The sequence below is a fragment of the Zootoca vivipara genome, chromosome 11 (assembly GCF_965207765.1).
Source record: "Zootoca vivipara chromosome 11, rZooViv2.hap1.1, whole genome shotgun sequence".
NCBI lineage: Eukaryota > Metazoa > Chordata > Lepidosauria > Squamata > Lacertidae > Zootoca > Zootoca vivipara.
The window spans coordinates 58,079,005-58,106,980 of NC_142594.1; the positions used below are offsets into that span (position 1 = coordinate 58,079,005).

The following is a 27,976-nucleotide window of genomic DNA, read 5'->3' on the forward strand; positions in this document are numbered from 1 at the left end:
GAAAATGATTTCAGGACTTTTCTGTGGCTTTCAGACACGTGGTTTACATATTTGTATGTGTTTGCTTGGTACATTTATGAATAGGGTTGCCAGGCTCAATAGAGGACAGGACTTCTGTGCCTTTAATTGCCCTGCTCCCTTTTGAGTCTGGAAACCTTAGAGAGAAACCAGCAGACCCTTTGTTTAATTTCCAAGCAAAGGGTCTGCTGGTATCTCCTTAAGGTTTCCAGACTCAAAAGAGAGCAGGGCAATTAAAGGCACAGAAGTCCTGTCCTCTATTGAGTATGGCAACCCTATTTATGAACATCTATTTTATATAGCACCTTAAAATTCTTATAACGGTAACATAATGACCAATATGTTTTAATGGGGACCCATCTTCACGAATTCTCCCTCCTTCTCTCTTCTTCTCAACTAAACTAACAACCCACATTTTTATTCTGCAATGCATAATACTATATTCCGCCAGGAGGCGCAGCGGCCGAGCTCCCTCTTGTGGCCAAACAGAGAATTGCTCCCTGCGTCGTCTTCGGGCCCGTTTTCTCCCGCCGCGCCTGCGCCGGAAGAGCGGCGGACGAGGCAGGCGAACCACAGAGAAAGGATGCCTAGAGGAGCTAAGCATAGAGCATGGAACGGAAGACGGCTTCTGACGGTGGCGGCCAGAAGCGGAAGGGCCCTTCCGGAAATGATGTAGGAAGCAGCTGGTAGGAGGTCTGTTGTTGTGGGGGGGAAGGGTGGGGGGAGTCGCCTGGGATGCGGGGGGAGGGGATGCCTGTGGGGAGGGGTCCCCAAATAGATGCGAGGGGGAAGGGAGTCTGTATGGATGTGGGGGAGGGGGACCAATTTGGGGAATTGGGGGGGGGAGGGGGGCTGAGAACCAGAACAAACCAGGCGAAAGGCCCAAGAGGGGAGCTGTGTGTTGGGGGGCGGGGGAGAAATGGGGAGAGTATCTCTCTAGGGGGGGGGGCAGGAGGCAGTTTTGGCTGGTTTGTTATTTATTATTATTTATTTCCTAACATGTATGCACCACTCCATTGCAGAAAACCGCAAAGATAAGATAAAACTGACAATAGAACCCACGGAGGGGGGGTGGGAAGTCTGGAGATTCAGAGAGATCACTAAATGTGGATATGCATTTTTTATATTCCTAAATTTACACTTGCAAAATCAAATAAAAATTAGTTTAAAAAACAAACAAACTGCAAAATAGAGGGAAAACTCATAACCCTACTTTTAAAAACACACCATTGTGAAAATACTAAAGCAGATGGCAACGACCTTGTTTCCTAAGCATCTGGGTGAAGCTTATCTAAGCAGGGATTTTTTTTTTTAGCAGATGGCACCTGCCTGGCCCAAGGGGCAAGGATTTCCAATGTGCAGGTGCTGCCACATTAAGCGACCAGGTTCTTGCCACATAAAACCTGTTCCGCAGGGCCAATTCTGCCACTTGAAGAGGGCCAGTGGGCGCCCATAGACACACAATCTGCTAGGTAAATTGGCCCCCAGTTGTTAAGGGCTTTATATGCTCATAGTAGCACCTTGAACTGGGCCCAGCAGCAAATCATCTGAGCAGAGGTGTTACATGCTGACAAGGCCTCACAAGGTTTGAAGCAGAAGGGAGAGGGGGTTTCCCTCTACAAATTCCGAAGTTATTTGGCAACAAGCAGTGTCCAAAACTCCCATTGTTCTAGGTGAATTTTGCGACTGTGGATTTCATTAGCATGAGCAGTTTTGGAGCTCTGAGCGCAGTAGGGCACCTAAGATTTGAGATTAAAACTGCAGAGTGGGAGGAAAGGAAGACCCCAGCTACTCTGAAGACTGGAAAAGAGACCCTCTTAAGAATATTCGGGGGTGGGCAGTGGAAGGACTAGTCCATGTGAAAAATGAACATAAGATTTTAGCTGCAGTTCATTCATTTTCAGCTTGGTATTCATAGAATCATAGAGTTGGAAGAGACCCCAAGGGCCATCCAGTCCAACCCCCTGCCAAGCAGGAAACACCATCAAAGCATTCTTGACATATGGCTGTCAAGCCTCTGCTTAAAGACCTCCAAAGAAGGAGACTCCTCCACATTCCTTGGTAGCAAATTCCACTGTCGGACAGCTCTTACTGTCAGGAAGTTCTTCCTAATGTTCAGGTGGAATCTTCTTTCTTGTAGTTTGAATCCATTGCTCTGTGTCCGCTTCTCCGGAGCAGCAGAAAACAACCTTTCACCCTCCTCTATATGACATCCTTTTCTATATTTGAACATGGCTATCATATCACCCCTTAACCTTCTCTTATCCAGGCTAAATATACCCAGCTCCCTAAGCCGTTCCTCATAAGGCATCGTTTCCAGGCCTTTGACCATTTTGGTTGCCCTCCTCTGGACACGTTCCAGCTTGTCAGTATCCTTCTTGAACTGTGGTGCCCAGAACTGGACACAGTACTCCAGGTGAGGTCTGACCAGAGCGGAATACAGTGGTACTATTACTTCCCTTGATCTAGATCAGGCATCCTCAAACTGTGGCCCTCCAGATGTTTTGGCCTACAACTCCCATGATCCCTAGCTAACAGGACCAGTGGTCGGGGAAGAAGGGAATTGTAGTCCAAAACATCTGGAGGGCTGAAGTTTGGGGATGCCTGATCTAGATGCTATACTCCTATTGATGCAGCCCAGAATTGCATTGGCTTTTTTACCTGCTGCATCTCACTGTTGACTCATGTCAAGTTTGTGGTCTACCAGGACTCCTAGATCCTTTTTCATATTCTTGCCATAAAAAAGCGGGACATTCCATTGTCGCTCCCATAACCTCGGTTTAAGGTGCCATTTAGCTCCTAGCTTCCATATCTCAGTTTCTAACACTGGCAACAAGAAATTGTACAGATTGCTGCCTGGGTTTTCTCCCCACCCCCCTCCATCCTCATTCCTTTCTCCTCTCAGGTATCTCTCCTTCTCAAAGATTGCAAGCCTGCAGGCAGTGGTGTAGTAATGGGTGTGTGTGCAGGCTGGGGGGTGTGCAGGCTGGGCGGGGTGACCACCTCGGACGGCTGTCGCTGCGAGCGCCTCTCGCCGCCCACGTGGAGGCAAGGCTGGGGTGCGCTGCGGAAAGAGCTCTGGCAGCTTCCGAGCCTAGCTTCTCCACGACGTCTCCTCCCTGCCGGGGGAGCGACCCTCTGCCAGCAGCGCAGCCCTCGCACCGCCTCTACAATGGCCCTGAAGAAAGCCAGGCAGCGGGTGAGCAGGACCAGCCCCTGCGGAGCCAGCGCAAACTGGCTGTGAGGAGAACCGCCTCGAGAGCGGTAAGGACGGGCGGAGGGAGAGCCAGAGGAAGAGGGGAAGGTGTGCTGGATGCCGCTGCCTGCTGTGTCGCCGCTGCCTGCTGTGTCGCTGCTGCACCACGGCGTATCCCTCCTGTGCACGCATGCGTCATGACACATGCGTCGTGACATGCGGCGCATGCGCACGGCGGAGACCGTTTGCCACCCCGGGCGGCCAGGCGGCTAGCTACGCCGTTGCCTGCAGGAGCAGGCACTGTCTTGTTTTCACCGACTGTGACCAAAGATTTGAACCCTGGTTTCCAAGTTCCTAGTCCAAACACTACACCACACCACGCTGTCTCTCTTTTTTGTCATAGCTGCTTCTTCACCTACCGTTCTTGAGCATCCTTTGCCTAAACCTGCCCCCCTTTCCCTTGGTCTTGCAGGGCGCTTGGCAGTGACAGGATGCCACGATGGAGGGTGGGGTTCTCCCTGACAGCATCCTTTTTGAGATATTCCTGTACTTGGACTACTCGGACGTCCTCTCAGCGGGGCTCGTGTGCCAGCAGTGGCATGCAGTGGCTCAGGACGAAGTCCTCTGGAAGGACCTTTTCTACAGATACTATCCAGTAGCCCGGGACGTCCCACGACACCCAGGTATGTCCTCCCTTGCAGAGCAGGCAGCCTCAAAACTGGAAAAGAGTAATTGCTGTGCCCCTGATCTGTTGCCCCATACTGGGTTCAGCTCGGTTTGGAGGTGAGGCTTATAGCTGAGGAATGAGGAAAGTTGGAAACTGGGTGGAGAGTGAATCTCAGACTCAAGGCAGAGAGTGGAAGCAAGGAATAGCTCAGCCTGTAGAGCAGACAACTCTTAATCTCAGGGTTGTGGGTTTGAGCCCCACATTGGGCAAAAGATCCCTGCATTGCAGGGGGTTGGACTAGATGACCCTCAGGAACCCTTCCAACTCTACCATTCTGTGATAATCACAGCAGAAAGAGAGGCCAGCTGGGATAATGCAGAATAGTAGAAATGCTGCCTGAGTCTAGGTCTCTGGGTATTTATTGATTTCATTTATTTGTTTAGAGCACGTGTGCTGGGCACTCCCGCTGAAAAGGCTCCCAGAGCAGCATATATACAAGCAAAACAAGGCAGTCCCTGTCCCTGCAGGCTTATAATCCACAAAACAAACCAAGACCATGGCACACAAAGAAAGAGGGAGGAGAGGGAGAAGGAAAATCAAAACCTGGACACCAGTTTCTGAACAGTTGCTCCTATGATATCCAAATGCTGGCCCATTTCCGGGCTGGAGGGGCCTGATGGAGAGGCAGCCTGATGCAATAGCTGCCCCTTGAGGGAAAGGAGGCTTGATGGAGGTGGTCTGGTAATCCCTTCAGATTTTCAGCGAGGGGTGGTGGGTCCTGCAGCCCTCCTCCTCCTCCTCTTCCTCTTTCCTCTGCAGCTGCCACTTCCTGGTATGGCGAGTTCCAGCGGCTGTCCGATACCATCCCCTGCGTGGAAGTCCAGACGTTGGCAGAGCACAGCGACCAAGTCCTCCACCTCAGCTTCTCCCACAATGGCTACCTGCTGGCCTCCTGCTCCAAGGACTGTACCGTTAAGGTGAAGCAGGGCGGAGGGAGAACGAATCCTAACTATAACACAGTGTGTTTCAAGCATTTGAAGCTGTGCTCCGCAATCCTCACAGCAACCCTGGAAGGTAGCTTGCTTGCTTTGATCCCTGCATCGGTGAGGGGAATGGGAGCAGAGAGACCCAGCTTGAGAGCCCCACCTCAGCCCTGAAGAGAACAGGGGGATTTGGGCCCAGTCATCCTTTCTGCTTCACCTACCTCGCAGGGTTGTTATGAGGATGGCATAAGCAGGCGAGGGAGCCTCATGCGCACTGCCGAAACCTTCCTGGAGGAAAGGCAGGTATTGCCATGGGTTGGGCTGGATGACCCTCAGGGTCCCTTCCAGCACGAGGGTTCTGTGAAAGGGCGGGGGGGGGGCATTCTAAGGCAGGACTGTGTGTCCTGTACTTTAAATACACACGTAACCTCTCAGGGTCATGAATTTGAGTCCCATGTTGGTCAGATGATTCCTGCATTGCGGAATCTTCCGACTCTACACTCTATGATTCAATGATTTCCCATAGAAACACTAAATTCTCCAACTCAAGACCAACATTCATGGTCTCTTTTATACAGTCAAACCTTGGTTGCTGTACATAATCCGTCCCGGAAGACGGTTCGACTTCCAAAACTTTGGACAACTGAGGCACCGTTTCCCATTGGTTGCAAGAGCTTCTTGCACTCAAGCGGAAGCCGCGTCGGACATTCAAGTTCTGAAAAACGTTTGAAAACCAGAGCATTTACTTTTGGTTTTTTGGCATTCGGGAGCCAAAACATTTGAAAACTGAGCCGTTCAAGAACCGAGGTTTGACTATATTGCATTATTTCTGGAATTGGTTTTGCTGATCATGAGAGGGACAAACATCTAAACCAGTTTCCCAAACTTGTGTCTCCAGCTGTTGTCATCCCTGACAACTGGTTCTGCTATTTGGGATGATAGAATTTGTAGTCCAACAACAGCTGGAGACCCAAGTGAAATTGTATATCAACAGCAAGCTGCGCTGAGACACAGTGGAACATTTCAGAGGAGAGACAAGCAGAAGATTGGGCCCTCAGCTCCTCAGAGGACATGGCCCATCCTCTTTCAAGTGTGTCTCCCCAGCGATAAGGACTAGTAACTTAGAGCTGCCCTTTTGCTGCCCAGCCATCTTGATGGGCCTCCCTTTCCTGCTTTCTCTCGGCAGATCTGGAACAACAGCCTCCCTCTCTCCCTGCTCCACAGCACCAGCATGAAGAAGTACAACTGGAAGTACACCCAGTTCTCCCAGTTCAACGCAGACGATTCCCTCCTCCTTGTCTCCGGGGTCTTCATGGGGCCCCGGACTACTTCCTCAGGCGAGATCGCTGTCATCGACCTGGGTAAAAAACAATGGGCTTTGCTGTTCCTCCCTTGTCACCCCACTAAGCTTAAGAATGCTCCAGGAATGAGCTTCCTGGAAGCTGCCTTCCTTTAGCAGAGGCTGCCGGTGTCAAGGACTGGCTGGATGAGGAGGAACGGAGGGAGGTACCTAGGGAAGCTGCAGGGGGGGGAGGCTCAGAGCTCGGGGAGTGGGGTGGTGGACGCGTCAGAGGGGGAAGGAGGGAAGGAATGGTTGGGTGCCGAAGAGGCAACAGGCTTTTGCAAGCAAGAGGAGCCAGGTGTAGAAAGCAGTTCAGACTCTGCAGAGGAAGCAGAGGCGGAAGGGAGAGAGGCGGCAGAAGCAGCACAGGACCTGGCCGCTCCTCCTATGCTAAGCTCCACTTCCTGCTTGACTCCAGGGACATGGAGCGCTTTGCATGTAGCAGAACAAAGAGCACAGATTCCCCCCCCACCCCCCCAGCATAGTTTAAGGCTGCTTGGCAAACATCCGGCTGTGGAGGAAGAGACTTAGAGCGAAGCAGAAGGCAACTGGCAACAGTTTGATAGGGGTCAGTCCTACCTCACAGGGTTGTTGTGAGGATGAAATGGGGAGGGGGGGAACCACGTGGCCACCTTGAGATCCTTGGAAGATAAAGGCAGTTTTTAAATGTCATAAATAAATAAAAATGAAAGCCATATTGGGCCCTCCGTGTTTTCTCCTTCCAGAAAACTTTGCCCTCCTGTCCCGGGTTTGCAACAAGCCCTATGACGTGTTTGGCTGCTGGCTGAACGAGACCCACCTGATCTCTGGGAATCTGCACCGTATGGGGAACTACACCTCCTGCTCTGTGCTGTGGCTGAACAACGCCTTCCAGGTGGGCGGGGGGCTGCCCGCTAGGGCTGGGCGAGATATCGAGATATCGTCCAAAACATCCATATTATGATTTCTGACGTGGCAATATAGATTGCCAGTTATGGTGTGTGTGTGTGTGTGTGTGTGTGCGCAAAAATCACAATCACAATGTGGGGAACTGTGAAGCCAGCCAATGGCTGTAGCTCCATCCTTATTTCAAGCATCGTGATATATCGGTATATTGAAATGTTTAGCTGGTGATCCATCACAATGTAGAAAACCAAATAGTGCCCAGCTGTACTGCCCAGGTGCCAGGGACTGTTGGCTTTTGCAGGGAAAGGGAACCAGCTTCCTCACCAGCCCTCTGTACAGTAGTGGGAATCTGAGTGTATGCTTTGATAGGCAGCAGAGAGAGAGATGCAAAAAACGAGTGCAGGAAAGGACATTGTTGAGGGAATCTGCTTGCTCTGGCAATATGAAGTGTGTTGGGGCAGGGAAAATTCAGCCTTGGGCAGGCCTGATGGAGAGGAGGGGCCCTGTTTTTCTTGCCGAATCAGGCACCCAGCTGTGAGAGCATGACTTACGGTAATTTCTATGTATGTGTAAAGCTAAAGTGAGGGGCTGCCTGCATAGAAGCCTGTGTGGTTTACAGGTGTGTTGGGCTCCCCTTTCGTGGTTCCCCCTGTGGCCACGTAAAGCTGCCTTAAACGTCACAGCAGAATACCTTCTATGGAGGTCTTTAAGCAGAGGCTTGACAGGCATATGTCAAGAGTGCTTTGATGGTGTTTCCTGCTTGGCAGGGGGTTGGACTGGATGGCCCTTGGGGTCTCTTCCAACTCTATGATTCTAAGGAGACCCACAACACCTCCCTCCTCTTGGGCTTGCAGGGCGTCGAGTCCGAGAACATGAATGTGGTGAAGAGGCTGTTCAAGATCCAGAACCTGAACGCCAGCAAGATCCGGATGGTGACCGTGGCAGACTGCAGCCGCTATGACCCTTCTGACCTCCTCCTGAACCATGGGGAACGCTTGGAGGGCAGGACCGGGAGCCCCCATCAGGCCCTCAACCTCTGCAGCGACAGCGAGGAGGAGGAGGAGCAGCGGGAGGAGCAGCAGCAGCAGGCCAAGCAGAAGGCAGCTCCAGAACCAGGCTCCTCGGGGGCAGAGAACCAGGCAGGCGCTGGCAGTGGGCTGGGCCGCTTCCTGACGGACATCATTGAGGGGCGAGTCCGGCCGGTCATGACGGAGCTACAGATGGAGGCCAAAGTTGCCCAGCTCCTGGCGCAGAACAGGACGAAGCCCCCCGAGCCCAACCTGCTGTCCACAGAGGGGAGCACTAAGAAATACTTGATCTTCACCACCGGCTGCCTCGCCTTCTCCCCACACCAGATTGGTAAGGGGGGGTCGTTTGTATGAGGCTCAGGCAGCTATTGGGTGGTGTGAAAAACAGCCTGAAAACAACTCCTAGCTGTGATAGCTAAGGGGCACCTCAAAGTTTCAGGGCTATATTGGCTCCCAGTACGTTTCTGAGCACAATTCAAAGTGTTGGTGCTGACCTTGAAAGCCCTAAATGGCCCTGGCCCAGTAGACCTGAAGGAGCGTCTCCACCCCCATTGTCCAGCCCAGACACTGAGGTCCAGCTCCAAGGGCCTTCTGGCGGCTCCCTCACTGCGAGAAGTGAGGTTACAGGGAACCAGGCAAAGGGCCTTCTCGGTGGTGGCGCCATCAGATGTCAAGGAGACAAACAACCATATGACATTTAGAAGGCAGCCCTGTGTAGGGAAGGTTTTAATCTTTGATGTTTAATTGGGTTTTTAATATTCTGTTGGGAGCCACCCAGGGTGGCTGGTGAAACCCAGCCAGATTGGCGGGATATAAATAATAAATTATTATTATTATTATTAAATTATTATTATTATATTATTATTAGTTTCTGGGGAGAAAGAGGGAAGGCTGTCGTCATTTTCATAGTCCCGCATTCTGAAAGCAGGACCTTCTGTTCTGACCCCAGGCACTGAAGACTGCCCAAGACACACTGATGTTAAAAATGGAGACCCAGGTGTCGGTTTTTTATTTTGATAACATTTCCATAGAATCATGGAGTTGGGCGGGACCCTGAGGGTCATCCAGTCCAACCCCCTGCAAGGCAGGAATCTCAGCTGAAGCACCCATGACAGGGGGCCACCCAACCTCTGCTTTAAAACCTCCAAGGAAGGAGAGTCCACAACCTTCTGAGGGAGACCGTTCCACTGTTGAACAGCTCTTGGCCTCAGGGAGTTGTTCCTGATCTTCTTCCCTCTCACTCTGCTCCCCCAGGGATTAAGCAGATCTCGCCTCACCAGATGACAACCGCAGGCCCCGTCCTTGGAGAGGAGAGAAACTCAGACAAGTTCTTTGATGCACTCGACCACGTCATTGATTTCCACGGGCATATTATCGGCATGGGCCTCTCCCCCGACCACAGGTAACCCTATGGAAGGAGGAGGAAGGGGGAAATCTCGTCTGAAGGGTAGGAGGCAACAGGGTTCTTTGGCAGGCAGAAATTCCCCCACTGTCTTCCCCGGCAACTCCAGGTAAAGGAGGGTTGGGTGGCAGGGATGAGAAAGCCCCTTTGCCTGAGGCTGTGGGGTGGATATAGACCCTTAGCTCTTGCAGAAGGTTCCCCCCCCCATTTGTCTCCAGAAGGCCCAGGCAGGTTCGGTCCCCAGTGGTAATCTGGGAAAGACCCTGCCTTGTTTGACACCCTGGAGAATGTGGTCTAGGGAAGTTTAGAAGGGAAAATCCACTCAACCTTTAAACGGTTGGGAGATTCGGGACAGATCAAAGGAAGTCTTCCTTCACACAGCGCCTAGTGAACCTGTGGAACTCCCTCCCACTGGAAGCAGGGGTGCCCACCGGCCTGGTTGGCTTCAAGAGAGGATTAGCCAAATTCGTGGAAGAGGAGGGGCCTGTCAGTGGCTGCTGGCCAAGGTGGCTCTGCTCTGGCTCCACAGTTGGACCAGTTCCTGGAAACCCAGGAGGGGAGAGGGCTGCTCTTGTGCTCGGGTGCTGCTTGCGAGTTTCCCTTTGGGGCCCCTTTGGCCTGATCCTGCAGGCTCTTCCTACATTCTTAGTCATTGAAGGCGATCTACTGGAGAGCTGCTTGCCAGAAAAGACAGCACAGTCTCCAAGGGGAGGCAGTCTCCATGTGTCAGGTGCAGAAGCCTCTTCAGAGTGACAAGGACTTCAAAGAGCCTCCCTCGTCACCACCTGTGCTAGTCACAGTCCTGAGCTTTAGCTATTCTTGGCTGAATGGGTGAAGCTGCCTTATCTCAGGGGTCCCTCTTCCTCCCTGCCTCACCTGCAGGTACTTGTACGTGAACAGCCGGCCCTGGCCCCAGGACTCTGTCATTTCCGACCCTTTGCACCCGCCCCCCATCGCCGAGGAGATTGACCTGCACGTGGTGGACCTCAAGACCATGACGGAGGCCCGGGGACCCCTGCGAGGCCACCGGGCGCACACTCCCAGCAACGACTTCTTCTTCATATTCTTGGATGTCAGCAGAGACTTTGTTGCCAGGTGATCTGCAGGAGGAGGAGGAAGAGCTGGTCAGAGTCCTTTGGTCTGCGGGGGGGGGGCGAGCTGCACTTCCCTGCTGTTTCAGCCTTTTCCTCTGCTCTGCTCCCCTCCCCTCAACCTGAATGCCCTTCTTCACTGCAGTGGCCTGCAGGCCGTTGCGAGAACCAGCAGTGGGGAAGTCCAGCCTGGCCTCTGAGCCCCCGGCCTGGTGGACCCACTTTGCTGAAAGTGGGCTGACCCTCAATGCATCTCTCTCAATGCAGGCTGCAGCTACAGAGCTCGTTTCAACAGCTTGTGTGGATCCCTTAAAGAGAGAATGAATTGTTGGATTTAGTCCTCATAATCACAAGATTTTGAGGCTGAGAACACCAAAAACTGAAAGGGTTGTCTCTTCTCTTCTCTTCTCTTCTCTTCTCTTCTCTTGAGCAAAGGAGGGCAGGAGCTTCCTGCAATCTGGGACAGATACTTGTATAAATTAATTCGGGATATTGATTGATTGATTGATTGATTGATTGGATGATTGATTGCCTTCCCTTTACCGCAAGATCCCAGAGCAGGGTACAGCATTATACTGGAGTAGGAAAATAATGCCAAGTTATTTTACCTCTGGCAACCAATGCCCCACTTTTGTTTTAGATAGTATATGAGTAGACAAGTCTAAAAAGCCCAGGACACAAATTTTCATGGCCCTTTAGTGGCTCTGGTGGCTCATTTACAAGAAGTCAGGTACAGTTGTACCTTGGTTGATGAACACCTTGCAAGGCGAACGTTTTGGCCCCCGAATGCCGCAAGCCTGGAAGTGAGTGTTCCAGTTTGCAAACTATTTTTAGAAGCCGAATGTTCCACGGCTTCCAATTGGCTGCAGGAGCTTCCGGAACGTTTGGTTTCCGAACGTTTTGGAAGTCGAACAGGGTACGACTGGTACGACTGTATTTAGCATTAATTATGGAAGTGTGTACTTCATTCTAAACAAACAAAGCTTTTGATGTATATTTGCTCTAGGAGTCTTAGTTTGGTTAGAATCAAGTATACAATTGCAGCATTAATGCTAAATACTTCTGGTCACCGAGCCTCCATAGCCGCTAGAAGGCTGTGAAATATTATGTCCCGTGCTTTTTAGACTCATCCAAAAATTTGAAACCCAAGGGGTGCATTGGTTGCCAGATGTGAAAAATATGAGCATTATTTTCAGCTCTTCTACCCCACTCTTAAAAACACCTTGCAACCATAAAAACCAAGGTGGATCCTCGTCACAAGCAAGGTTGACCTGCCCCTGTAGTAAAAGGCCATTTGCCAGACCTGGTACCAGCCACTTATTAATACTGAGGAATAGAATCTTGATGATTTCTGCAGCTGCTCGGCAGCAAGAGCCTCTGCAGCAGAAGGCAAGTCCCTGCTTTGTTACGACGTTCTCTCTTGTATCCCTTGCAGTGGGGCAGAGGATCACCACGGCTACGTCTGGGACCGGCACTACGGGATCTGCTTGGCCAAGCTGCAGCACAGCGACGTGGTCAACTCGGTGGCCTTCAGCCCCGTGGAACAGGAACTCTTGCTAACGGCCAGCGATGATGGGGCCATCAAAGTGTGGCGCTCCCCCCGCACCGTGAGGCTCCTTCAGGCCGAGAAGCCGCAGCGGCAGCCGCAGAAGTTCCCCTTCTCTTGGGCCATGAACCGGAGGAGGTGAACCGAACTGTCGTGGCCCTGCGACCTGCAAGGTGTCTGCTTGCTGCGGCCGGGCTCCCTCATGGAAAACCCTGCCCTGGACAGACAGCCGGGCCCAGTGGCCATGGGTGAGACCAGAAGGGGGTTCTTGAGTTTTGGGGGTGGGGGTTGCTGGCTAAGAGTGGAAACCCATTCCGCTTCCTTTTAAGAGGCTTCACTGCATAGGAATATGCAGTGGCATAGCATGGAGGGGGGGCCACAGGGGCAGTTGCCTTGGGCACAAAATGGTTAGGGGTGCAGATATTGACACCCGGCTTCAGCACAGCTGTGTGCCTGTGCCACTGGGGTCCATTCAAAATGGCTTCTTCATGAGATCCAGGAAGTGACCTCTCCAGACACCGGAACGACTCTTCTTTTCTTATCTCTGTGGCTGCGATCTCCTGGGTGATGCAGGCGCCATTAGGCAGTTGAATGCACATGCATACTCCATTTGTTTCCTTCCCACCAACCCACCACCCTCCGCACAGTCCCGGGCACTGGCAACCCACGCTATGGCACTGCTTCTCAGTTAAGGCAACTATGGCAGAGCCCTGGGGAAAGGGCAAGAGGGCGCAGTATTAACATGTCGCACCAGAAGCCTCCAAGCCCCTCTTCTCTCCCACCACCCACCCACTGATCTCCTTCTGTTTCCATGGGCAGAAACAGAAGTGTTTCCGCAGGGCTCCTGTTCTACAGCCGATCATGAAATAGGGCCCTGGCCAAGCCGCTCCCGCTTAACTTATTGTTTTCCCTGAGCACCAGGTTTGTGTTTTAGCCAGGAATCAGTCCGTGGGGAAGCCTCGCACTCCAGAGGGTCCAGGGCGATCGGGGTCTCTGGCTCTGCCCAGTAAGCCAATCGGAAACATGCCTTTGGCTGTTGCTGGGCTGAGCCGCCACCCGCTCCTCTTTCCCTCCTGGTTGCAGAGTTTTTGCAACCAGGGTGGCGCTCACCCTGGTTGCAGCTGCTCTTTGCTTTTGTCCAGAGCACTCTCCAACACCCACTTTGCTTTTACATGCAGGCCAAGAGGAGAAAGAGAGTTGCTGAGTGGGGGGTGGGGGTGGGGGTGGCAAGCACAGTGCCAAATGGAGAGGGAATTTGAGGGTTAGCTTTTCCTTTTTCATAGCTGCCAAGTCCCTGGTTGCTAGTCGGATGTACCTCTAGGTGCCCCATCTGGCTTCCTTGCACCCCTTGAAAGCTTGCATGGAAGCAAAGTAGCCTCTGCCCAGACCTCCCTCCTGGGTGGACCTTTGGGGCACTTCCCTGCTTCCTGCAGCATCCATGGAAACGTGGGGCTTCTGTTTCCAAAGCTGTAGCAAGACAGGGCAGCTGAGCCATTAGCAGAGATCAGTGGAGCCATTTAAAAATAGATTTCAGAAGCCTGGGAGCTTGGAGGGCAGGGGATGGTGGGTCAGGGCAGGGAAAGGAGCTATAAAGGAAAAATAGAAATAAAGGCTGGTTGGTTGGTTCTCGTAAGTCACCCTGAAGAACAGGGCGGGAGAGAGACTGGCAGATATTGGTCCAATACTGTATTAATTGCAGAGTTTGGCTCTCCTTTTAAGAATGTGGAAAAGACTTTTCCATGACATTGCTAGAGGATGCACTTTGGAAAACCCACACGAAAGTTTTGCATGGATCAAATAATTGGAAATCTGGCATAATCTCAAGTAATGGCCAAGACTGTTCCCACTGGATACTTGGATCGAGGTTTTCTTTCCCTAGAGAAAGAGGTGGTGGAACTTGCTGAGCACCCACACAAAGTTGTTGAGCCCCAGAGGCCATGTTGCCCGCCAGCACACGGCCCCAAGAGCTGCCAGAATGCACCAAGGAGGTGCTGGAGCTCGGTTCCGGTGAGTTCCAGCTGAAGAAAAAGCCCTGCTTAGAACCATAGAATTGTTGAGTTGGAAGGAGCCCCAAGGCTCAGCTGGTCCAACCTCCTACAATGCAGGAATTCTATGAAGAATATTTAATGTGGGGTATATATGAAATATGAAAGAAGAATCTCAGACAACAACAAAAGCACCATTCAGTTTTTTAAAAGAACAGTTTAAGCAGTTCCGACAAATGAAAGCATCGGCCCTCTCTCTGCTTTGCAGCTGGTTCCTCGGCCGGGAGGTGTAAATTGGCTGCATGTGCAGAGATCATAGAATTGTAAAGGGGCCAAAAGGGACCATCTAGTCCAACCCCCTGCTCAGCAGGTGCCAGCTGAGGGAGAGGGAGAGGTAGTTGCAGATGGCAACTCTCTCCTGCTCTCTCCTGCTGACCTTGCCACAAACAGCAGTCTCTTGCTTCCTGGAACCCAATGGGCTCTGAACAGATGCGATTTTGGCTTTAGATGTGATCTTTGAAACACAACCCCCTGTGTCAGTTGCGGGCCTAATGTAGAAAGAAAGAGCTGATCAACCAGGGGATGGAGAGTGGCGGACTCTCCCTCCTTCCTTGGAGGTTGGATGGCCGCCTGTCATAGATGCTTGGATTGAGAGTCCTGCATTGTGGGGGGGCTGGAGCAAAGGATCCTCAGGGTCTCTTCCGACTCCACAAATTCAATGATTCTTTCCAAAAAAAGGGTGTGTGCTCAGTTTTAAGTGTTCAGGGAGAGAGAGAATTTCGAGCAGCAAGTACGAGAGGCTGGCATTTTAAATATTTTGAGTGCGACTAAATACAACCTATTAACACTTAAGAATACAAAAAAAAAAACCCAACCCACATCTTTTTTGAGCAAGTTCTGCTTGTCTTGGTGGTAGTCCTTATGTGTGAATAAAAGAAGGAAATGGCGAAGTGGAAGTCTGAGATTCCAGCTTTCTGAGAATGCAGCCGCATGTCAGAACCGAGGGCGATTGCAGCAGTTTTTGCATCCTGGAGTTTAAAGTTGTGGGGTGACTTTCTCAGAGGGTTTGTGCTGTGAACCAGATTATATTGTTGACATGGCTTGTTTTCATATTCTGGGAACACTTCTCAGGTTTATGTCGTCCCTCTCCTTAAACAATGATCAAGTAGCCACAAAAGTCTTTACATTGGGAAACATTCCATTATCTGGAACGCACCAGAGGTTTTTATTCATTTGTTTAGGAGCACATGCTGAGGTATAAACAATTTGCAAACTGGACTTCATCCAAATGCTCCATCTCTTCGTCCAGACTCTAGAACCAAAACCAGAACCAGTTTCAATCCATGTGCAAACACTGAAGGTTTACGGCATCATTCTGTCCTTTGGTGCTAAGGTTGCAGTCCTTGATGGAGTCGCCTTGGAGTAACCATCACGAAACTTAGTGGAACTTACTTCTGAGTAGGCAAGGATAGCATCGCCCTGTTAAAAATAACAACAAAAATGGGGTTTAAAGAAAAATTGCACTCTGCTTGCACTGTGGGTCTTGAAACTTTGATGAAATTGGGACCAGTTTCGTGGCAGGCAACCCATGTCCCTCTGTACCAAACTTTTGTGTGCTGGAGGCCCTCAGCTCTGCCTCCCATGAGATGCCCTGTCTCCCCCCAAAGTCCAGCAATCGCTGGTGCTTATGTCCACATAAATCACGGTCTCACAGAATTGTAGAGTTAGAAGGGACCACGGGGGTCATCTAGTCCAACCCCCTGCAATGCAGGAACCCTTGGCCCAAAGTGGGCCTCAAACCCACAACCCTGAGATTAAGAGTCTCATGCTCTGTCAACTGAACTACATTCCCTGACTGGGAATTGAACCTGGGCCACGACAGTGAGAGCACTGAATCCTAACCACTAGGCCACCTGCTTGCGGGGGAAGTAGATACTTTCACATAATCAATCCCCTCACCTCCATCTCCCTCCAGGCTGGAAGGGGGCAGGGGCTGAGATGATTTACAGCCACGAGTCAAGCGGGAATCGAGGCTCCCTTCCTGAATTTGTGCTCGCTATCCAGTCTCAGGAGATCTGGGACAGGCCTGGGTTGCAGCTGCTGCGCTGGATTGCGTTTTGCTCCCTGTTTTGCAGAGCTAACGGCCACCATTGGGCTTCCTGCTCCATGTCTAGGGGCTGTCTCTGGTCCTGCATTTTGGCCAGGGAGGACACCCCTCCCCAGAGAGGCTTTTGGAACTGCAGTCTGCCAGGGAAGGTCCTGAAGGAGCCCAAAGACATGGAGAAGCCAAGCAGCAGGAAGATTACAGCAAATTAACCCAAATTTGACCGGAATGAGAGTGGCCAGTCCCTCACCCCTTTTTTTTAATGCCCCCTGACATCCCCCACTTTATCTTCTGCTTCAAAGAGCCAGACCGGGCAAAGGGGGGAGGGTTTCACTTTCTCACACAAATAACACATGCTGTACCTTTCCTTCCTTCCCCATCTAGGCAACCATTCCCCAGCTGCTGCCCAGCCCAGAGCCAGCTTCCTCAGAGCAAAAGTGCAAAGGAGGTTGAGCCAGGAAAATGCCAGCAAGTCAGGGCTCAGTTGCCCCGTGGCCAGGCTAAGCTTGGCCTGAAAGCCACCTCCCTTTAGAAGCAGAGTGGGGTCTCGAGGCATCAAGCCAGAGCCAGCGCAACTCCTTTCTCAGGGCAATGAGACTGATGGGTTAGGGACTGCTCTGCTGCAACTGTCCACATGTTGCTAGCCCCCACCCTGGTTTCCTAACCCCCCTGAAATGCCAGGGGTAGGAAGCCTGGCTCTTTTGGTGCTGACCTTTAATTTAAGTGTTGGTGCTGACGTTTAAAGCCCTAAACGGCCTCAGTCCAGAATACCTGAAGGAGCATCTCCACCCCCATCGTTCTGCCCGGACACTGAGGTCCAGCACCAAGGGCCTTCTGGCAGTTCCCTCATTGCGAGAAGCCAGGTTGCAAGGAACCAGGCAGAGGGCCTTCTCGGTGGTGGCGCCCGCCCTGTGGAACACGCATCAGATGTCAAAGAGAAAAACAGCTACCAGATTTTTAGAAGACATCTGAAGGCAGCCCTGTTTAGGGAGGCTTTTAATATTTAATAGATTATTTCATTTCATTTTTCTGTTGGAAGCCGCCCAGAGTGGCTGGGGAAACCCAGCGAGATGGGCGGGGTATGAATAATAAATTATTATTATTATTATTATTATTATTATTATTATTATTATTATTATTATTATTATTTTCACACACACACCCCTTTCCAATGATTCAGCCCCTGGTGACTCCTTGCCCCAGAGCATGCACAGAGAAACACCCACATTGGCTGATCCCGGAATGTCCTGCTTGTCCTCAATAGGACATCCCTATTTTCATCGGAGAAATGTTGGAGGGGATGGGATAGAAACACTTCTTCTGAATTGGAGCAAATGGCAGAAAATCCCATTCAGCTGTAAACCTACCGGTTTTGGGGGAGGGGGGAGCAAGGCAAACAGAGGTGTGGATAAGTCCCACATCTTACATAAAACATTGGTAACCTCCAATATATGAACCTATGCATCATATTATGGTGAGCCTACTTCTCCCCTCCCCATTTTTTATCCTCACAACCACCCTGTGAAGTAGGCTTTGCTGGGAGAGAGAGGGAGAGATTCTTAAGGGAGAGCCATGGGGTTTGAACTGGGGTATCCCTAGTCTTAGCCTGAGACTCTAATGCCACACATGGGGACTTCATTACTGTATGTATGGGTTGGTTGTGGGTGCTTTTTAAAGAAGATTAACTGAACACATCAGAGATTCCAGAGCACCAAGAATAAAAAGCTCTATGTTACATCAAGAAAAAAAAGCACACCAATTAAGTGTTACTTATCCCAAATTCCTTGGGAGACTTGTGGAAGAGACAAAAGTAGATTTTCTCTTTTTTTCATGTATTTCAAGAAAATCCCACCAAATGGAGACAAAAGCGATTGCCTTTGTTTTGACTTTCAAAAAATGAGTGAACCACTGGGATTTTCATGTAATGCGATGGTTCATATCTTATCCACCATAATGAGGTGTTAATTTCAGACAATGTTTTCCATCTTTGGGCAATCGACAGACGTGCAGCAATAAGAGAGTAATTCAACAAATCTTTCCATTTTGCATTTTATTATTAATAGTAATAATAATAATACCAACTTGGGGGAGGGATCTTTTGGGATCTTATTTATTTCACCCAAAACCCTCTGTCAAAACTGCTGCACCACTATGCAGTTCCACCCAAGGTGGTGGTAGGTGCCTTTGACGCCACGATTCCTCCAGCCACCCAGAGATGCACTCGAGGACATTACTGTGTTTGTGTTGAAGGTACTGTACTTGATTATCTCTGTCCCAGAGATTCTGTCCCAGGGGCTTTAACATTCTGGGCACGCTCTGAACACAGTCCAAGGAAGCAGATTCCCCCCCAGCATATCCTTTCGCTCAATATCCTCTTCATGCTCAGGGTTTATCCACACATCCTCTGGCCCCTCTGCTTTCCCTTGGGGGAAACTGCTCTTTAGAGCTCTGTCAGAGCAAACAGCAATCTGGGTTTTCTACAGAGTGATGTTTCCTCCGATCTAGAGCTAAAGAATGGGTTTCCCCTGGGAAAGGAGGGGGGCAAGGGGGAAACTGCTTGGGCCCATGCTTTCTCGGCATGGGACAAGTGTGGAGAAGCCCTCATGGAGTTGGAAGGGACCCCCAAGGGTCATCTAGTCCAACCCCTGCGATGCAGGAATCTCAACTAAAGCATCCAGGTCAGATGGCCACCGGACCTCAGCTTGGAGAGCTCCAAGGACGGAGAGTCCACCACCTTCCACCACTTTGACTGCCTTGACACCTTGGGCTATTCATCAATGCATATAATAGCATAACTTTCCTGCTACATCAGGAAAGGATGGCATGCAGTGGAGGAAGGCGGCACAAGGGGGATCTCCCACCCAAAGATGGGTCCCATCTAAAACTCTCCTTGAACCAGCTCCTCACTGGGCTCGCTCTCAAACCCGTCTCCGTAAACTGCGATGACCCGAACAGCGGCCGCCTTCTTCAGAGAACATTTGGGGAGCCAACAGCTCTCAACTTTCTCTCCTGTTCTCTGCTCTTCCCATTTGCCGTCTGCCCTTCTCCTGAGCTGCACCTTGTACTCCTTTATCACAATGCCGTCTGCAACGAAGCTGGGGCTGCCCCACGTGACCTGGAGTTGGCTGCTGAAGCAGGAACCTCTAGGCCTCAGGGCTGGTTTCCCTGGGGGGCTTGAACGGCAGGTGGTGTCCACCACCCCACTCACATCACTGAAAGGACTGAGGCCTGTTTTGGTCTCCACAGCATATCTAAATTCATATTTTGTTTCTGGCTCCAGTCCTGTGACCCAGAACTTTGCCTGGCTGCCTTTGACGTGTGCAAACACCCATTTTTCCTCCCCCAGAACCCTGTGCTGGACATAATATCCCGATATCGCCCCTTTCTCAGACTCTGCTGGCTTGAATGTCAGCTGGAACCGGTCCCAGGAGACAGCATCTGCCAGCGGGGGGAGAGGTTTAGACAGAAGGTCTAATTTGGTTCCTTCCAGAGACCCACTTTGGTATCGGATGATCACGGCACCCGGATCACTCTCATCAGCCTGTGAGGTCACCACAAACCGACCCTCTCCAGGCTGAGAAAACAGAGAGTATCCTGAAAAGACCATGGCCGCCTTCTGGACTCTCTTGAGTAGGCCTTTGTCCTCAAACCACGGAGCAAAGCTCTTGTCTCCTGCAGAAGTCTCTGGCTTGGGTTCGCATACTTGATCCAAGGCTGCGTTTAACTTCTCCAAGTAGGGCTCTTTCGCTTGCAATGAGGTGAACGTAAATGCAACGACGATGTCAATTTTGGGATCGAGGACCCTCTTCACCACCTCATCCTGGGAAGATACCTTCCCCTTTGACAACTCCAGGAAGAAGTTGACGTAATAGATCTCTCGGAACTTCAGATCCAGGAATTTGTGGAGCCACCGGCTTCTGAATGTCGACTGCTGGTGCTTCCTCAGGGTGTCCCCCAAGGCACCTTCTTGCACTGCTCCGGCACGAATCGCAGGCAACAGCCCTGCCACCTGCTTCTGGAAAGCCCGCCTGCACTGCCGGCACAGATCTTGGAACTTCAGGGTTTTATTCTGGATTTCTGGGAAGGCGGTGGCAGTGGGCTCCTCCAGGAGGTCGTTGCACCTCCTGTCGACTTCCCCCAGCTGCTCCAGTGCTTCCTCGACGTCCGAGATCAGCTTAGAACTGACTTGACGCACGAGCCTTGCAGCCTTGGACTCCAGCCTGTTCAGTGGGTACAGCCAGACTTTCACAGGCACGGCCTTCTCCCCTTGGTCACCCAGCAGTTTAGGGAGGCTGGAATATACTTTCAAGGCTTCCTCGTAGCTGGTTGGGTTGCTTTCTAGCGCAATGTCCCCATGGAAGGTGCAGCTGAATTTCTTAGCCGCAGCCTTTTCCTCGCCTTCCAGCTCGGCCTCTTCCTTTCCTTGGCAAACCAGAGGAACTTTGGCCACCATCACATGGAGTTTGGCTCGAATATCTCGGACACTCTCGGAGGAAGAAGATATTTGGTCAAACACAAAGAAGGCGTGGGCTCCATACAGGATGCCAACGACCACATGGGTGCCCGGCCCTTTGCTGAAGACCTCTGGGTAAGTGATATGTTGCGGCCCAATCTGGCGCATGGTCAGCTGCTCAAAATGCGTGGTGGCCGAGTACTGGAGGGTCACGCGGGCCTGGCATGTGGACTTCCGGGCATCCAAGAGGAATTTGGCTGATCCGTCCACCTTGACCAGCCCCGCCAAGAAACTGGCCTTCAGCGATTCTGAGACATCCAGCGCATGGGTTTTGTGGGAGGTTGTGTCAGATTCAATGACTTGCGTTGCAGTGTTGGGTTGTGGCCGCGCATCAATGTTTTCCTTCAGTGCCCCGGGATCCCACAAAGTGATGCCTGCAATTAAACAGAGACGCAGCGAAAAGTCAGTGCAATGGCATGTGAAATTGCATGCGAGATATTGGACGCTCCGTTATGCCCAACCCCTTCGCCAATATGTATGCAGACAGTTCTATTGCGGTTCCAAAAGAACATGACAATCCACATCCTCTTAGGTTTGCCTAAAGGTAAAGGGACCCCTGACCATTAGGTCCAGTCGTGACCGACTCTGGGGTTGCGCGCTCATCTCGCATTATTGGCCGAGTGAGCCGGCGTACAGATTCCAGGTCATGTGGCCAGCATGACAAAGCCGCTTCTGGCGAACCAGAGCAGCACATGGAAACGCCGTTTACCTTCCCACCGGAGCGGTACCTATTTATCTACTTGCACTTTGACATGCTTTCGAACTGCTAGGTTGGCAGGAGCTGGGACCGAGCAACGGGAGCTCACCCCGTCACAGGGATTCGAACCGCCGACCTTCTGATCAGCAAGCCCTAGGCTCAGTGGTTTAACTCACAGCGCCACCTGGGTCCCGGGAGGCAATAAAGTCTTATGCAACATAAGAACATCAGAAGAGCATCTTCTGGATCAGGCCAAAGGGGGCCTGTCTGGTCCAGGACCCTGTCCTCACAGTGGCTGACCAGGTGTTAGATTTGGTTACATGCTACTATGACTGATGGCAAGTGAAGTCCAATGGAGAGTGAGGACACTGTGATGCAAACGAGCGTAAGAGTCTTGCTGGATCTAGTCCAGGATGCTGTTCTCGCAGGAACCAGAAGCCTTGCTGCCTCCATCTGTGATAACCATCATGGCTAATAGCCACCGAGAGCCCTTTTGGTGCCCAGCTGCCGTCAAGCCCAGCCAGCACACAGCTGTATGATGCTGTGGGGAGTTACAGGCAGGTGAAAGGGCAGAAAGCAAAATCAGGGAATGCCCCTCTGGTCTCTTCCCTGCCTTCCTGCACTGGAGGCTAAAAAGCAGAGGCTTCTGTTGAGGAGGAGGAAGAAAACTTTAGAGGAAGTGAAGAACAGGTTTGTGTCAGCTTGCATTTCTTGATACAGAAAGCATTGATCTGATGTGTAGAGATCTTTCCTATTCTACTTAATTCAAGAGGGTTCTGGGAGCTTCTCTGTGTGAAAGAAACAAGCAGAAGGTTCATGATGTTTGGGTTACATCTTCAGAGAAGCTGAGTGCAGCTGCCTTAAAGTGGTTCTATTATCTCTTTCTGTCAAGGTCATGCTGACTATAATAATAAGGCCAGGAAGAGCCTGAGTTTCACACTTTATATTTCTATTTTTCTTCTAGTGTGGTGTTCTGTATATAGTACGCTTAGTGTTAAGTTTTTGTAAGTTACTGTAAGTTTAAGTGAACTCTGCTGCAACTGGATTTCTGATGGACAGGGCCAATCCTGAACATATTGGATTTGTGACCATTTTGCTCCTTTGCCTTCAGTAGCAATGAAGCTCCGCTGGACACTGGAGTTCTGCTCTGGATCAATAAGAGTAGAATTCCATGACAGTTTGGGCGCCTTCCAAAAAGTGGCATCATCACAACACCGCAAACTGGTTGGTGGCCAAATAAAATCCCAAGACTCTCCAGGCCTTCTTTGAGGGTTTAAGAGGAAAGGGGGGGTGCCACCCCCACCACTACCCAGCCCCCATAATGGCTCATGGTGGTTTTCCAGAAAATCTCCTCCTCTCTGGGCACCAGGAGAGGCAGAGGGATCGTCCATTTACCTGGGATGAGGTTGTCCCTTCGGCAGTCATAGAGCATCCCCAGCTGGAAGGGTCGGCCAAGAGCTGCCATCTCCATCACCTCCTCTGCTGCAGCCATTGCTTCACCTGGATTGCTGCCTGGGCCCAGGGTTGCTTTTCTCCAAGAGGTGGGACAGGAGAAGAACGTCAGGAGGTGAAAGTTCTAAAGAAGCACAAGAGGAAAAGGTGGAGAAACAGAGTCCTCCTGGGAAGACTACCTGGCCATTCCTCTGACTCTTTCCTTCCTTTACGTTGACCAAAAGTGGTTTAGTATTCTCCAGCTTCCAAGATTCACCTGGCTTTGCCCTGGATAGATCTGTGCTTTGCGCTGCAGAGTAGCTAAAAGCCTAGCATGCTCCCTCTTCCATGTGACAGCCCTTGAGATATTTGAAGATGGCTGTCACGCCTCCTATCAGTCTCCTCTTTTCTCCATTGTGCCTCAGTCCAAAAAGAAACAAGAGTTTGTCACTTTGCATTTCTTGATGCCGAAAGTATTGATCTGATGTGTAGAGATTTTTCCTATTCGACTTAATTCAAGAGGGTTCTGGAAGCTTCTCTGTGTGAAAGAAGCAGAAGGTTCATGATGTTTAGGTTATATCTTCAGAGAAGCTGAGTACAGCTGCCTTAAAGTGGTTCTATTATCTCTTTCTGTCAAGGTCATGCTGAGTATAATAATAAGGTCGGAAGGAGCCTGGGTTTCACTTTCTCTTTCTATCTCTTTTCCTTCTACAGTGGTACCTATACTTACGAATAACTCTGCTTTCGGATGTTTCTACATTCGCCATCTACATTCGTCCGCCATCTTGGATGCGGTTTAGATAGGATTTTTTCTACTTACAAATTTTTAGATAGGGTTGCTTCAACTTACGTATTTTTTCTCCCAATGCATTCCAATGGGATTTGACTTACAATTTTTTTCGACTTACGAATGTGCGTTCGGAACGCATTAAATTCGTAAGTAGAGGTATCACTGTATTGTGGTATTCTGTACATAGTATGCTTAGCATTAAAGTTTTAGTCTTATAAGTTATTGTAAGTTTTAAGTTAAGTCTGCTGCAACTGGATTTCTGATGGACAGTGTCAATCCTGAATGTATTGGATTTGTGACCATTCTGCTCATTTGTCTTCAGTAGCAATAAAGCTCTGCTGGATGAAGTATTCATTGCCTCTGGTCTATTTTTTGGGAATCCTGCAACGTGTTTAAATTTTTACTCTGCTAAGTATACATTGGAGTTCTGATCTGGATCAATATTGAGTAGAATTCCATGACAGAGTTCTGGGCAAGCGCCTGGAATCTCACACCGCTCAGAGATTGGGGTGGCATGCAAAACTATTTTCCTCTTTGAATCGCCCTTTATTCATTCATAAGGACTGCGGTCTTACTGAGGGTCGCATGCAGAGGGTCCCAGATTCAATGCACGCCATCGCTGGGTGGGGCTGCAATCCCAGGAAGCTTCTGCCAGGCCGCCCTGCACTCTGCTGAGCTCGATGGAGCAACTCAGTGCAGAGCAGGTTCCTGTGTGTGGGAATGGGTGGTCTCTTCTGGATGGGGGTGGCAGTGGGGGTCGCACTTCCTCTTAAGAAGCAGGTCCTCCCCGATGGACCCAGCACTGCCGATGGAGTCTGAGGGGGCACCTATAACCTCCAGAGGGCCTTTTTTATCAGCTTGCACTGCTTTGCCAACTGCACCCTTCCTGGAAGAGAGAGAGAGATCTGGCCCCCGCAGGCAGACATGCTGGCCAGATTAGACCAGCAAAGTGAGCTCTGCCTTTGGAAATGGTCTAGAATGCAGCAGAACACCCCATGTTGTTATCAGAGTCATTTTGCTAGCGGAGTTTCCAAACTGGTCGACATTAAAAGCCAGACAAGGAAACAGGTCATATAAAAGCAATCTCCCGTAATGAAAACATTCCTTGCTGCCTGCAGGTGTGTGTTGGGGGGGGGATTAAGCATCCTAAACTGGGATTGCCCAAAGGAACGGAAAACCTCACAGTCATCGGTGACTGTCTTGAGTTGTACCCTCCAACATTTCTCCGGTGAAAATAGGGATGCCCTAAGGAAAAGCGGGACCTTCCAGGTCAAATCAGTAACTGGGATGGCTTCTGAAAATCCGGGACTGTCCCTGGGAAAGAGGGACACTGGGAGGGTCTGCTGCCTTACTGTGTATGTCAGCTGTCACCACACTGGAGTGTGCGACACTGTGTGACTGACTGAGAGGTGCTGTGAGAGCCAGCTTCAAATATCTGAAGGGCCGCCTGTCACATGGGAAATGGAGCAGGATTGTTTTCTGCTGCTCCAGAGGGTAGGACTTGAACCCCTGGATCCAAACTTCGAAAAAAGAGAGATTCCGACTAAACGTTGGGAGTAACTTTCTGACGGTAAGAGTGTAACTCGGATGTGGCAGACTCTCCTCCCTTGGAGGTTTGTAAGCAGAGGTTGTGTGGCTGGCCACCGGTTGGGGATTCTTGAGCTGCGATTCTTGCATTGCAGGGGGTTGGACTAGATGGCCCTTGGGGGTCCCTTCCCTCTCTACCATTCTGTGTGCGTCCCAAGCTGTAGAGGAGTTCACGAGAGATCGAGGAAACTCGACCCGTCACCCTCCCATTGTCCCTCTCCCAAATAAAGGCCCTGCCCCAAAGCCAGGGGTCTGGAGGATCAGCCACATCCCTGCAGTGCCCGCAGCTGGGCCCCCAGGACTCCTTCAAGACCCTTCCCCACAAGGGGAGTTTTAGTTAGGGATCAGGCATTGTCAAGAAATGTGGGGTCCAAGGTGGGCTTCCTTAGGGGCAGTCAGTCCCTCCCCCCTCCAAGGAACCCACACCCGCATGTGTGTTTGGATTCCACCTTTCCTGGCAGGAGCTTAAGGTGCCCTGCATGGTCCCACCCTCCATATTATCCTCACAAGACCCCTGTGAGGTAGGCTAGTCTGAAAGTTGGCCCCAGGGTATTCCTCCCCCAAAAAAGCTGGAATTTGGTGGAATTTAGTTCCTGTTCCTCTCCGGGGGGGGGGGGCAATTGCCATTATAAGAAAACAAAGGAGAGCTTTGTGGTGAGTTCTGGCACCTCTAGAAAAATAGCCCTGGTTGGCCCCAAGATCACCCAGGGATCTTCATGGCCAAGTGGCTCTCTTTGAACCCTGGTTCAAAGACCAGGGTCCTATCCCTATTCCCTCCCAGGTCCTATTCCAACATGCTAACCACTTGGCCACGCTGTTTCCTCCATGGACCCGGCCAGCCACACACACAGGATCCCTGGCTAGCTTTAAGGACCCAAGTGGGGTCACTGGTCGAGAGAGGATGTGGTCAGCCCCACCACTTGAAGGATCCTGTCTCTGTTTATTCCTGCATTGCAGGGGGTTGGACTAGATGCCCCTTTATGCCCCCTTCCAGCTCTACAATTCTATGCTTCTATGTCATCAGAGACAAGAGCTGAAACAGACCCTGCAAAGACAGGGCAGTGAATGGGGCACCCCAGCTGGACGTGCGGGTTCTCAACGTAACCCAGCCCTGGAGAGGAGCCCTGTAAATAAATAACCTCGTAAATAAATGTTGTGTTCATGGCGGTGTCAGAAAAACTGGGGGAACGCCTCTGTGGATTGGACCAAAAGTCAATCTAGTTCCAACATTTCTTTCTGCCAGTGACCAGCCAAAAGGACTTCATATATTTACAGCATTTACGTTAAAACAGGCAAAGCTGTTTCCAATAGAAACCCTTGGGACCAAACATGCTATAAAAACAGCTCAGTGGGGATGAGAAGCTGCCTGTAATCAAAGAGTTCAGGAAAAAACACAAACCAGATGCATCTAGGAGACCCGCCAAGGGGACACGAAGCCAAGAGCCCTCCCTGCTCCTGTTGCTTCTCCCCAGCATCAAGAGGTAGACTTCCTCTGAAACTGGAGGTTCCAATGATCCTAGATCCATACAGGTCTGCTCTAGAGTAGGTGTGGGTCAAGGACTCCCTCCTTCCCTCTCTGAATTGCCCCCTCCCCGTCTCCATCCTTGAATGCCATTCCCCAGAGATGCTTACCTGGGCATCCCAGACCTGGGCCTTGCCTTCTGCATCCAGGATCCAAAACAAAATATATACACCCCACAGCTAGCACTGGATGAGGTGGCAGGGCACAGGAGGAGCCTGAAACCACAAATTTAATCCGTTGTCAGGAAGTGGGCTATGGCTGGTCTCCTCCAGCTGCCCTCCCTCCCCTGCCCCAATGTTGCAGCCACAGAAAGTGCAAGTTTGACCCTTGAGATATGTTGAGACTGTGTGTGTTCCATCCTGATAAGGCCTGTGGCTCAGCCTCGCTAGCCCTGCCTGGGAGGTGGCGCAGCTTCAGTGTCTCCTTGGCCTTCTGACGCACGGCAAGGCAGGTCCTCTGAAGGCCCTCCACGAATCTGCCTAATTCTATTCCTGCCTCCTGCAGCAGGGAGTTCCAGGGTTTAACTATGCACTGCGTGAAGGTTTTTTTTCTTTTCTCTGCCCTTTTCAGCTTCCAAAGAGACACATACACATACCAGACATGGGTTTTCCCAACATCCAAATTAACCCACCTCGTGACAATATTGCATTTATCCATTGGGTGCACATGGGAATTTCTCAGTGGGTCTCCCATCCAGTGACTGACCAGGGGACCAGGGTGAGGGGGGTCACCATTCACCCCACAGGCAAAAGAAACCGAGGTTGGCAGATGCCACCAACCAGGAGCTGCAAACTCCGTTTCCTTTGCCTGTGCAACCTGAAATCAAAGCTGTTACTGGCAGATAAGAGATCCTCCTTTCGCCGACCAGCTTCAGTTCAAGAGAAAAGAGAACTTTCCCTCTGATCAGGCATCTGGGCAACTCCATTCCTCGGCCGGAGTGCCCCACTGGGATTGCAGGACCAACAATGGAATTAACTTGCAATAAAGGAGATTCCAACTAAACATTGGGGGGAACTTTCTGGCAGCAAGAGCTGTTCCACACGGGAAAGTCCTTGCCCGGAGATCTTTAAAAAGAGGCTAGATGACCACCCACCAGCGATTCTTGAACCGGGATCCCTGCATTGCATGGGGTTGGGCTAGATGTCCCTTGGGTGCCCCTTCCAACTCCACAATTCAGTTTCTAAATTTT

General features: G+C 50.9%; 2 protein-coding genes across 6 annotated transcripts; one reads left to right on the plus strand and one right to left on the minus strand.

Annotated features, from left to right (window-relative positions):
- The first annotated feature begins 584 nt into the window (after positions 1-584).
- Positions 585-15,099, plus strand: FBXW5 (F-box and WD repeat domain containing 5). Of its 4 annotated transcripts, none has more exons than XM_088654396.1 (9): positions 585-711; positions 3,687-3,897; positions 4,701-4,858; positions 6,051-6,225; positions 6,932-7,080; positions 7,946-8,450; positions 9,374-9,521; positions 10,404-10,616; positions 12,048-15,099. In XM_088654396.1, exons 2-9 carry the CDS (start codon positions 3,714-3,716, stop codon positions 12,298-12,300), a joined length of 1,785 nt encoding a protein of 594 aa, XP_088510522.1. In that variant the 5' UTR covers positions 585-711; positions 3,687-3,713; the 3' UTR covers positions 12,301-15,099. The 4 variants fall into 4 exon arrangements, with proteins under 4 accessions (XP_088510522.1, XP_088510524.1, XP_088510525.1 ...); XM_088654398.1 differs by having other exon boundaries at positions 638-704; XM_088654399.1 differs by lacking the exon at positions 585-711 and adding an exon at positions 2,420-3,282.
- LOC118092283 (stonustoxin subunit beta-like) lies at positions 14,336-27,921 on the minus strand. 2 transcript variants are annotated; one of them, XM_035130187.3, is made up of 3 exons: positions 26,898-27,921; positions 22,853-23,033; positions 14,336-21,134 (listed from the first exon to the last, which is right to left on the minus strand). In XM_035130187.3, the coding sequence occupies exons 2-3, from the start codon at positions 22,947-22,949 to the stop codon at positions 19,126-19,128; spliced, it is 2,106 nt and encodes a 701-aa protein (XP_034986078.1). In that variant the 5' UTR covers positions 22,950-23,033; positions 26,898-27,921; the 3' UTR covers positions 14,336-19,125. The 2 variants fall into 2 exon arrangements, with proteins under 2 accessions (XP_034986078.1, XP_034986077.1); XM_035130186.3 differs by having other exon boundaries at positions 22,853-23,426.
- Positions 27,922-27,976: the final 55 nt, after the last annotated feature.

Excerpts from the sequence above, each read along its gene's own strand:
- LOC118092283 (XM_035130187.3), bottom strand. The coding sequence starts at position 22,949 with ATGGCTGCAGCAGAGGAGGTGATGGAGATGGCAGCTCTTGGCCGACCC. Across the intron at positions 21,135-22,852 it reads AAGGGACAACCTCATCCCAG|GCATCACTTTGTGGGATCCC; the intron begins GTAAATGGACGA and ends GTTTAATTGCAG.
- FBXW5 (XM_088654396.1), top strand. The coding sequence starts at position 3,714 with ATGGAGGGTGGGGTTCTCCCTGACAGCATCCTTTTTGAGATATTCCTG. Across the intron at positions 4,859-6,050 it reads CCAAGGACTGTACCGTTAAG|ATCTGGAACAACAGCCTCCC; the intron begins GTGAAGCAGGGC and ends TTCTCTCGGCAG. Across the intron at positions 6,226-6,931 it reads GATCGCTGTCATCGACCTGG|AAAACTTTGCCCTCCTGTCC; the intron begins GTAAAAAACAAT and ends TTCTCCTTCCAG.